Below are 12,065 nucleotides of genomic sequence, written 5' to 3'. Positions count from 1 at the left end.
AAGAAGTGAGATGATGTCAGGATATTTATTTTTCTTGGAGTAGGTCGGACTCATTCTCGGTAGTTTCCTTCACCTAGAATGGTTTCTTTCTAGATAGTCACACGTCTTCCTCTCCCACTTTGTTCATGTCTCTGTAGAAACATCACCACATTTCCTAGCCCCTCTGAAACAGTCCTCTCTACTGCCTCGGTCTCGTAAGCCTGCTTTATTTTTAATAGCATCTGACACTGCCAGGAACTGTCTTTAAGCATATATTTGTTTAACTGTTTTTTTCAACACACTCTCTCCATTGAAATGTGAATTCCACAAGAGCAAGAGCCTGTCTTGTGCACTGTCTTGCCATAGAGCCTGCAACACTGTTAGCACATTGTATGTATTCATGACAAAGACATATTAGAGACATGGATATTAAAATGTGAGTAGTTGGAAGCAACGTGTATTAATTACTTTAAATTAATAGTCAAGCTTGGTCAAACTTAGTCTAAAGCCACAAATTAAAGACTTCAGAGATTAATAGCTATCTTGAGTCTTTGCAATTAATTACCGTGAGAGGGAGAAACAATGGCAAAGCTCTTAATAAAACCTGAAGGGTATTAACTATCTTATGTGTGTATTTCAAGGTGGTAGATCTACTAGTATCCATGTGTAGGTCTGCATTGGAATCTCCTAGAAAAGTTGTCATTTTCGAGCCATATCCTTCTGTGGTAGATCCTAACGATCCTCAGATGCTGGCCTTCAACCCCAGGGTAAGTAATCACCTCTGCACAGCACCCGTTTCCTGTAATAATAATTGAGACTCAGTCTCACTAGCTTTCTTCTTTCTTAGCTAAATTACCGTCTCATCAAATCCACGACCTGTCGTGAACTCTATATCTGTTTAGCAAATATGATTCTTATCCACACATTTGATTTACTTCCACCTTGTCTTTCATGTACCCTGTTAGTTCTCTCCTTTTCTCCTTTAAAATCACTTTCCTAACTTTACTGTCACGAAACTAGACCCATTTAATTCCCTCCCATGCTGATCTTTACTCATTCCAACTGCACAGAAGGTAGGTAAATAGCTCTAATTAATTGGTTTATAATGGTCGATATGACTTTTAATTTCATTACATATTATTTTGAGATTATAACATATGTAGTCTCATTTTTAAGGATCATGGGTAAGGGGACAAATTTTCCCTTTTCTTTCGTATTTTTATTTTACCCTCTCTTGCCTTCCCTGCTCTCCCTCCCCAGTTATCTGAAGGTTACTAAAAGTTTAATTACTATTGTTGATCAGCTGTCATTTCTTGAGACACCAATTTCGTAAATATTCATGGAGGTTAGGCAGAATTCTTCTGAAATAACACAATTTTCAAGTTGCATGAAAGACAAAATTGCTTCAGTTTCTATTATTACTCATCTTGAAATCATTTTATGGAAACAATGACTGTATAAAATTTCCTAGGAAAAACTTTCCTTCATAAATGGTAATAGCGCACATATTTACAATATTCTTAAAGATGAATTATCTGTTGAGCGTATGGTCTCATTTACACATTTACTAGTCACACTCTTTTGGTAACAACCTTCTAATCAACAGAAAATAAAAGCAAGATGAAATTATAAGATTTAAAGTGGATTTTCGTGTTTCAGAAGGATTCTGTGCTTACTCTATTCATCATGGCTTAACTTTTTAGTAGTGAAAACAAAAATCAGGAGCCTAATAGCTTTTTTGTACTAAGAGTTTTTCCCCTGTAAGCTGAACATGGTTTTATGTACTGATACTTACGCTAAAACTGGCATTGTTTTCTTTTTTCTTCCCTCTGACTCAGTTATAAATGCTATGTCCTTGAGCCATCTTATTAAAGTCTTCCCTTTTATGTACACAACACACTCATTGCTTTCAAATTGACCCTGATGGAAAGTTCAGGTACAGAAATAATATGTTTGCCTAGTGATGTGCAGACTTGCAAAGGCTTGTAGTGAATACTATTTTTCCCCCTTCAAACAGAAGAAGAACTATGATCGAGTAATGAAAGCATTGGATAGCATAACTTCTATTAGAGAAATGACACAAGTAAGTATATCATCTTGTGGTCTTATACAGTTCAGTTTTGCTTGAGTGAAATGATATTTTTAAAATATCTGAGAGTACTGACCATGCAGTAAAATGAAGACTTTCCTGTTGTGTGAGAGTATAATTAAAATCATAAAAAATTTAAAACTGTTTTGTACTAGGATGTTTTAATGAAATCACATCAGTGTTTTGGCATGCTACCACTGTGACTTTGGAGGGTAATTGCATAAATATAATCCTAACTCTCTGTTCTCAAACTCAGATGAGAATTTGTTGGAATATCTTAAGGCAAAAGTTAAATCTGGTACTATCTTCCTAGACTGTCAGCTTTAATTAATGGTAGTCATTTCAAAACATCATTGTAATGTTAAAATAAAAACAAATATTGAATATTTATACAAAATCTCAAAACAACTTTGAAAGACACCAGACTCCTTGAGAGCTTATATTTTTGGCCATTAGGGAGGCTTTGGTGGAAGAGTTTGATGAGCAAGGATCTGGGTTTATTACGAAAGTCTAATATGTCACTGGGCTATAGTCCAACACTTGGAAAAGCACATCTTATTGAATTATTGAGGCCTTTCTGCTGCCAAAGACTTGGAGAAAGGTTTAAGGCTCATCATTATAAGTAGAAATTAATAACCTGTAATTGACAACAACACGCATTGTGGGTTCAGTTTGCATATGGTGCTTTCAAGGCTTGCGTTGCCCTAGAGGCCCTTGCAGGTTTATAATAAGTGTTACTCTCAGTCATTGCCTTTCTCTGGGGAAGGAATAGTGATTTCTCCAGTCTTGGGGCCCACAAAGCTTCTGTGCCACGCCCCCCTCCCCCCACCATCACATCTACTCCATTTGCAGATGTCCTGACAAAGTACATTTTTATATTCCCATATTTTATTCTTAATTCTTGTGATACTTATTTATGAAGTCAAATATTCATTCATTCAACAAATAGTAGGTGTCAGACAATGATAAATAGATCTTTTAATTCACAAGTTATATTATTTGCTTAAAAGCCATCATTCTTTCTAGCCATTTTTCTATGCCCTTTCTACATTATCCGAATTCCTTTTCAAACAAAAGGAATTATTTGTATTATTTGTATAAGGAAAAGAAAACAATCAAAGCATTTCCACTGAGGGGGAAGAAAGAACCTACTGCAGTATCTTACCCATGATTATACGCTTTTAGTCACCAAAGACTTTGGTATGGAATATTTGTACTGTATAGATCCAGATCATTCTTGGTTTTAAGAATAGCTGCAGACTCTGTCTCTGGGATCAGCTCTGTGCCAAGAATTGCCTCCTTTATTCTGGGTCATGTGTAAGCTTTTTTAATAGGAGGCAGTGGAGATGCTTGAGTGTCATCTTGGGAGGTTGGAGGCCCACGTGGTATAATTTCCTCATCAGTGATGTGGCTTGTGACCTTGGGCAAGTTGCTTGATTGCTTGATGCCTCAGTTTCTTCTCTGCTGAGATGGTAGAGTAAAGCTGCATCCTCCTTCAGCATACACCTCATAAGGATACTGTTAGGTTTTATTGCATCAGATGCTTTAAACCTCTCCAAATAAATATAACATTATACTATCCTATTTTCTAGAATGTACTGCCCTATCGATGAGACCTAAATTGCCATAAACAGATTGCCTTTCATTCTATGAAAAGGTTAATTGTCTGGGTGAATTCCATCAATACTTTTTTTTTTTTTTAATTTTAGTTTTTTATTTTTTAAATTTTAAAATCTTTAATTCTTACATGCATTCCCAAACATGAACCCCCCTCCCACCTCCCTCCCCATAACAACTTTCTGGGTCATCCCCATGCACCAGCCCCAAGCATGCTGCATCCTGCGTCAGACATAGACTGGCGATTCAATTCACATGATAGTATACATGTTAGAATGGCATTCTCCCAAATCATCCCACCCTCTCCCTCTCCCTCTGAGTCCAAAAGTCCGTTATACACATCTGTGTCTCTTTCCCTGTCTTGCATACAGGGTCGTCATTGCCATCTTCCTAAATTCCATATATATGTGTTAGTTCCATCAATACTTTTAAAAGGAGTTGTCTTATGTACATCTTGTCCAGATTTTTCATGGAATGATCTACCCAGTGTCAGTACCCTCAGATAGGAGCACGATTATAGCTATTACAAGTTTTGCTTTAATGTCAGTTAAAAGTTAAAAATGTCAAAGAGAGACCATACACTTGTAAGGGTGGCAAGACAGATTTAATCAAGTACTGCAGTAGAGGAGAGAGATTGGCAGTGTGAGCTGAGGTCACCTCTCTGTAAAACAAGGAGACCGAGGTTTCTAAGGTGAAAACAAAGAGGGAACAAAACGGGGCTACAGAGAAGTGAAAATAAGGGACTTTGGGGAACTAGAAAATTCCACAGGAGGTAAGTAGAGAATTACTGAATGGTTAGCAGTGTGGGTTGGTACCTTTTGTTTTGGCAGCATTGGGTTTTCTTGAGCAAAGATTCAGCAGGAGTCTAGGGACTTGGCCCAGTGCATGGGAGCCAGGTTGAAATTTGATTTAAGCCTTTTATCCAAATGTTCTGGCAAGTCCTTTGTGCAGTGTGGAAAGTCAGAGTTCATGTCATCTTGGGGAGAAGCAACTAGGGTAATGGTCGTTGTTATCATGTCACAACAAGTCTTCACGTTTAGCTGGATTAGGCATACCTGTTCAAGGTGATTTTCCTTTTGCAAAAAAAAAGTAAAATAATTTAAGAAAAATCAAGGAGCATAATGACTTTTGTTTTCCAGGCACCATATCTGGAAATCAAGAAGCAGATGGATAAACAAGACCCCCTTGCTCATCCCTTACTGCAATGGTATAAAATTTAGTTTTCCTCTTAATGAAAGCAGCATCATTTTCTGTTGCCTGCTTTAAGGCAGGGGGGGTGGAGACCTGCAATGCTACAGTTCCTCAATCCTATGAGGACTGGTGATTTTATAGTCCAGGAGTCCTTAATGACTTTCACTTTAATTAAAACTTGTACATCACAAGGGGAAGAAAATGCTGTCATATGCAATACACGGATATACTGAGTGGTTGACTCTATAGATTTAAAAAATTTGACTATATTACATGGTGAAGCTGTTTTGGCTCATTTAATTTTCTAGTTAACTAAGTGATCAAACTGTTTCAAACATTTACTGAAAATCTTTCTTAAATGTATGTTTTGTATAATTTGCTCCCATAACAAAGAGAGTATAAATTTGATAAACTCTTGTTTTGATGACTACAGAGGATGTTCTGTTTCAGAGAAAGTCTGGTGAGGGCCACAGCATTAGCTCAGCATGGATGCTAGAAGAAGAGTTAGACTAAGAATAGTTGAGAAGTGGGTTGAGCATTCATCTTGCTCTACAACTTACTTCAAGTAATTTACCCTCTGATTTCTCATCTGCAAAAAGAAAACAATAGTATCTACTCATTGTATCTTTGGGGGTTTTAGGTACGTCTCTTTAAAATCACTGACAACTAAAGGCTGTGGGATTCATCATGATTATCACACGATAAGACAAATGGGAAGACTATACGAGATTGATCTGAATGAGTACTTATTCTATGCTAAAACCAGGAAGTTTTTTAAAAAATATGTAAAGATTAGGAAAGGAGAAAGACTCTGGCTACTCATGATCATAATTAGTTAACTTTCACTTACAGAACCTTACAAAACATATTAAATTTATTCTAGTAAAATCATGACAAAAATTAGGTTTTACAAGTCTTTCTTCTTTGTACCTTTCATAATCTATTATTAAAATTCTGATGAGTAAAACAACACATAGTTGTTTCTTTTTTAACCTTTCAAATTCTCATTCTGTCATATTTAGAATGAAGACAAACATTTCAAACATCCAATCTTTCTTTTTATCCCTAAAGTCAGCTTGATTTTTCACTTTTAATTATTTGTGATCATTTCCTTGAACTTATTAGTCACTCTTCTTTCAAGCAGAGGGAAATTTACCAACATGTTTTACAATTAGTTTAGTTATGATTTTCTATGCTGACAAGTATAAAGCAATTAGTTCTGTCAAATACCTAAAGTTTTGATTTTTTTCAACTTCATTGTCTTACATACAGTTAATAACATTTTGTATGTAAACCACTGTATGTGTCAGTGCAAAGATGCTCAAATATTTATAGAAAGGAAAAAGATCTCCATGAAAACTCATGCTTAGTTAGACATTGTAGAGAAGAGCAGAGAAAGCAGATTGTGATTCAAGTTCTAATCTTAGATTGTGGTTATTAAAAGTTATATCTCTAAAGTTTTAAAGAGCTACTTCTTTGTTTTCTGATTAAAATATTATCTTTTTTTTAATTACATCAGCTCTTTAAATTGTTACAGGAAGTGAAGCAGAATGATGTAATTAGATAATTATTACTCAATTTATGTCACAGCAAAAATAAGTTTTAATCACTTACCAACTGAGAAAAAAAAAACTTTAAATATATGTGGTGTATATTTGTGACTGATGGATTATTTCAATTAATTTCAGGGTTATTTCAAGTAATAGGTCACATATTGTGAAACTGCCAGTTAACAGGGTAAGTTGTTTCTTCACATATACAATCAGAAATGGGAGGGCTATTTATTGGTTGTGATTTTTTTAGGCAGCCTGTCCAGGAAATTGAAGGAAACTCAGGCTAAGCCTAATTCTTTGAAATGACATATGTGCTCCAGTTTCAAGTTTTTCCAAGAAACCAAATTCAATTTCAGGCTGCTGCCCTGAGCTTTTAAGTAACCGAGTCAATGTGAAATCATTTAGTTATTCCACATGTGATAGAAAGAACATTATCTAGAGATTGCGTGCTTTTTATCATTGTCAGTTGAATGTTGGCACAGCTTCACTTTCCTGTATCAGAGAAGATACTGACTCCAGATATCTTACTTATGGGCCTAATGTGCTTACAAATTAAAAAAGAAAAAAAGCTAATGCAGTCTGATTTCAGTTCTGGTCGTTACCCAGGAGCAGTATCTAAAATCTCAGGTCGGTCTGTCATCTCTGAATCTCTTAACTATGAGATTCCTGTATGTTAGATTCCTATATAAGTACATATAATCTTAGGTGGAACAGCAGCAGTTAGAAATTTGTGTCAAGCAGTGTATCAAGCAGCTAATTCAAGAAAGTCTGTTTTACTTTTTTCCTATGAACAAAGGGGAAAACTATAATTTGAGTGTTGGCAATTTCTGATTTTATAAATATATGCAAATAAAGCATAATGATGATAATTTTTGCAATTCTAAAATCTTGAACTAACTTTTCTGCTTAGCAAACTCAGATATTTCCCCAAATGGTTTGTGATACTTAGGGAATTCAGTAATAAAAGTCTCAAAAAGAAATGTAATTAGGAAGACAGATCTGCTTGAATGTGATTACATAGCATATTCCAAAGCTAAATATAAATGACTTTGGATTGTCTGTCTCCTATTCCTTTTCCATTAGCCTAAAGAATTATCCTTCATATCAGCAATTCCATGTGATTTATCACTTATGCAGGGGTTTTGTTAAATGAATGACCTGTTAATATAAATATTATAGTTTGAAAATAGACAATACGTTAAATTTGATATGTTTTCCTGTGCCCTTATTTTAAATGGCAGCAACTGAAGTTCATGCATACACCCCATCAGTTCCTTCTTCTCAGCAGTCCACCAGCCAAAGAATCCAATTTTAGAGCTGCTAAAAAACTCTTCGGAAGCACCTTTGCATTTCAGTGAGTATGGCTTACTGTTGAGGGGTGTGAGTTCCCTGCGCAGTCTTCCATAAATGTGGGGGGAGGAAAGCATCCTCTTTTAGTAGTTGGTTGTTAGCATAGGACAGTCACTACATGATACTTGACTAGGAAACTCAGAGCTATGAGAAGGCACCATGGCTTGTTATATTTCGACCCCATCAAAACGTCGTTGACTTCTGATTTTGCTTTTCCTGCTCTTTCCCTGTGTTTTAGTGGCTCACACATTGAAAACTGGCACTCCATCTTGAGGAATGGTCTGGTTGTTGCTTCTAATACACGACTGCAGGTACATTTTCTGAATGCTTTAACGCGATCTCATAATTCTTTAGTATGGGAGTTCAGTAAGCAGTCCTGGTGTGATGTTTTTATTTGCCAAAGGGTGAAGCACGTGTGCGTTAAAAAATCACATTGACTTTTTAATGGACATTCGTAATTTTCACAAAGTCAAGCAGAATTGATCTATATACAATATAGGGATGAAAAGAAAAAGAAAATTGAGTTTCCCTATGAGAAATAGTAAAATCACTTTAAACTTAATTAGAAAAAAAGACGAAAACCTGATGCTGGGAAAGATTGAGGGCAGGAGGAGAAGGGGGAGACAGCGAATAAGATGGTTGGATAGCATCACCAACTCAATGGACATGAGTTTGAGCAAACTCTGGGAGACAGTGAAGGACAGGGAAGCCTGGCATGCTGCAGGCCATTGGGTCGCAAAGAGTCAGACACAACTTAGTGACTAAACAACAATGACAAGAAAAAGATAATCCCCAAAAGTAAAAACCTTACAAGAATTCTCTCTGCTAATCCAACACACATTTCTTGAGCACTATCTTACTGTGAATACTTCCAACAGAAGAAAAGGTGGGGCTAAGAATAAACAAAGTGGAGAAGTGGAGACTGGACACCAAAGAGCCATAGGCTATCTGCCTTTCAAGCTCCAGGGCAGCATGTGAGCAGGATTTAGTGGGTGTGGTCCTCATCTTTATGCCCTTCACCTCCAGCATTCCACCCCACTCATTTTTATCTGATGATGTAAGGAGGTCAGGAAATGAGATCTTCAACCCAGTTACCAGTACAAAATTACAAACTCTGATGACAATTGGGATGATACAATTAAATATAAATGCCCATAAATACAAATTGATTGAATTAATATTTGGTGTACAATAAAAGGGGTATGAGGGTCCTAGAATATGGAAGTAATATTAGAGAATTTTAATTGTTCTGAGGAGTACACTAGTCAGAGTTTCAGTTAATAAAGCACTCTGTAACTTGAAAAATTTGAAGGAGAATAATGGGGTGACAGTGTTGTATAATGAAAATCTGAATAGGATATTTTATTGGTACACAAATAGGTGAATCCTAATCAGCCTTCTGTCACATATGTTTCAGCCTGTTTTCAGTATTTTAGAGCCATTAACATACTATTCCAGTACGTTATACTAAGTGACTCTCTGTCATCAATAGAATGGAAAATCTTTTCTAAGGATTTTATTCTTTGGCTTTCATTTTTCATATATCAGTGCATTCTTAATTTTAAGGACAAAGATATTAGTACTCTTTAAATTCCAAATAGACCTTGGAATAAAGGCTTTAACATTTTCTAAGAGCTAAGTGTTCCAGCATGAGATGATGGTCCTCTCTTGTGAAATATTAACATTTAAAACCATGAACTGACAGCTTCCTCTCCTACCTCTTTCCATTTTAGCTCCACGGTGCAATGTATGGAAGTGGAATCTATCTTAGTCCAATGTCAAGCATATCATTTGGTTACTCAGGTAAGCTTGTATTCCATTTCTGACCTCACATTTATTAGGGTTTTGCTGTTGTTGTATATTCCAGGTAGTGGTGGTGGTTTAGTCACTAAGTCGTCTCTGACTCTTGCAACCCCAGGGACTGTAGCCTGACAGGCTCCCCTGTCCATGGGATTCTCCAGGCAAGAATACTGGAGTGGGTTGCTATTTCCTTCTCTTTAACCCAGGAATCAAACCCAGGTCTCTTGAGTTGCAGGCAGACTCTTTACCAACTGAGCCATACAACCTTTTTATCAAGTGAACACAGCTTATTTGATGTATTTGTATTAAATTCATTTGATAAGTGTCAGAAATAAAAACACAGCTCACATGCCAAAATTTATAATATTTCCCCTAGTGTATAATGGGGAATATATGTTTTGTTAATTTTAAAAATTGACAAATTTTAATGTTACTTTTAATTTTCAATCATTTCTATTTTTATTCCATCTACATGAAACATTGATAATATAGTATGTACAAAGTGTTATGGAGAGCACTGTAAAGTTTATATACAAATTAATTCACTATCATTGAATGTAATTCTGTACCATGCCAACTTCTTACCTTTGGATCATTATGTTGTTGTTCAGTCGCTCAGTCATGTCCAACTCTTTGCGACCCCATGGACTGCAGCACGCCAGGCTTCTCTGTCTTTCACTGTCTCCTGGAGTTTGTTCAAATTCATGTCCATTGAACTGGGTTGTATTATTATATATCCCATAAAAAAGTTTTAAATGATATGAAAAACTTAGATTTAGAAAGACACCCTCAAAACCATACTACTTGTTGACAATTTGTTGTTAATATTTTGATGAGATTGTTTTAATTTTGGAATAAGTTGAAAGCATGTGCTAAGGAGGAGCCTCATGAATTCAAAATATGGCAAGAATGATGATCAAATTGTTAGCATCTGTAATCTTTAGGTAGTAAAAATTTGGGGTGTTTTTTCTTTGTAATATTTCTTTGGAATCTTTCACTTTGATCAGGTTTTTTTTTTTTTTTTTTTTTAAGAACAAAAATGTATTGTTTAAATATAAAGTAGTTTTGCTCTTTGTTTAGAAAGATGATAATGATAACCCTGTGTGCAAGACAGCAAAAGAGACACAGATGTATAGAACAGTCTTTTGGACTCTGTGGGAGAGGGCAAGAGTGGGATGATTTGGGAAAATAGCATTGAAACATGTATAATATCATATGTGAAACGAATTGCCAGACCCGGGTCGATGCAGGATACAGGATGCTCAGGGCTGGTGCACTGGGATGACCCAGAGGGATGGTATGGGGAGGGAGGTGGGAGGGGGGTTCGGGTTGGGGAACACGTGTATACCCGTGGCAAATGTTGATGTATGGCAAAACCAATACAATATTGTAAAGTAATTAGCCTCCAAAAAAGAAAAAGAGAAATTGAAACTACACAGAATGGTATAAAATAACAGATGAAAAATTTTCCTCCTTTCCTACAGTCTCAGTGTTGAGTGCATTTCCTTTTAGACTTTTAATAGACTGCATATATATAGCTGGTTTTGCTTATGTGCTTGTGTGTGTGTGTGTGTGTGTGTGTGTGGTTACATGATTCCATTAAACAACTTCAGGAGATGTTGTTCATGAGGTGCCTGTATGGTAAGTCTCAAGATCGTCATGTTGTAGGAAAGGAGACTTAGAGAGGTCTGATAACTAGGGGAGCATTAACCAGGCTCACTTCTCTGATTCCTTTGTCCAAGTTCATACTCTTTCAAGCTCAGCATCTGATTTCTCAGTTCTATCCTGACCTTTTCCAGAGTACATGTCCTAAGAAGACATGTATGCCTGTTATGACTCAGCGTCAAAAGTCACATGGTGCCACTTCCCATATACAGATACTGGTCAGAGCAGTCACAAGGCCCTCCAGATTCAAGGGCCGGGAATTAGACTCCATTTCCTGATGAAAGAGCAGTGAAGTCACATAGTTGAAAAGCATATTGTTGAGAAATATTGTTGCAGTGATCTTTGAAAATACGGTATGCCCAAATAACACTAGGAAAATAAATATCAGAATAATAAGATAGTATAGGAAAGAAAATAACATAGTTCTGTGGAGACGATGATTCAAGTCAGCTTAAGTCAGACTCTAAATCTTACTAAACCAGAACACAATAAAAAAGTAATATAAAGCCAGTTTTAATAAATAAATGCAACCTCAGCATAGATAAGAAAAACACAACAAATCACCAAGTGCTGCTATTTTCTGCTTCATATCCTGGTGTACAGACTCTTTAGATGGGTTCATGGAAAGGTTTGTGGGGGATACAAATGTGAAATTTGTCTGTGTGAATGTGCATCTACCTGGAAAGAGGATCCGTAGCTTTCATCCAATTCTTTAAGTGTCCTTGATCTGAAAGGAAAAAGTAAGAACCTCTACTATAAGTTCAAGTACCTCCATACTTGATTTTGAAGGCTGCAGATATAGGAGGTAGAGAGCAGACCAG

At 36.2% G+C, this 12,065-nt stretch overlaps 1 protein-coding gene across 3 annotated transcripts in view; it reads left to right on the top strand.

The window, feature by feature from the left end:
• PARP8 (poly(ADP-ribose) polymerase family member 8) overlaps positions 1-12,065 on the top strand; it is a 192,153-nt gene that overhangs the window by 164,045 nt on the left and 16,043 nt on the right. For all 3 annotated transcript variants that reach the window (XM_069556386.1, XM_069556384.1, XM_069556385.1), the window contains 7 exons: positions 621-746; positions 1,997-2,062; positions 4,825-4,892; positions 6,565-6,613; positions 7,671-7,783; positions 8,018-8,090; positions 9,513-9,582. In XM_069556386.1, the coding sequence (XP_069412487.1) occupies positions 621-746; positions 1,997-2,062; positions 4,825-4,892; positions 6,565-6,613; positions 7,671-7,783; positions 8,018-8,090; positions 9,513-9,582 (565 nt within the window). The remainder of the gene's footprint in view (positions 1-620; positions 747-1,996; positions 2,063-4,824; positions 4,893-6,564; positions 6,614-7,670; positions 7,784-8,017; positions 8,091-9,512; positions 9,583-12,065) is intronic.

This window comes from Ovis canadensis, chromosome 16, assembly GCF_042477335.2.
Source record: "Ovis canadensis isolate MfBH-ARS-UI-01 breed Bighorn chromosome 16, ARS-UI_OviCan_v2, whole genome shotgun sequence".
NCBI lineage: Eukaryota > Metazoa > Chordata > Mammalia > Artiodactyla > Bovidae > Ovis > Ovis canadensis.
The sequence above is the reverse complement of the archived record's forward strand: the minus strand, read 5'-3'. Positions and strand labels throughout refer to the sequence as shown.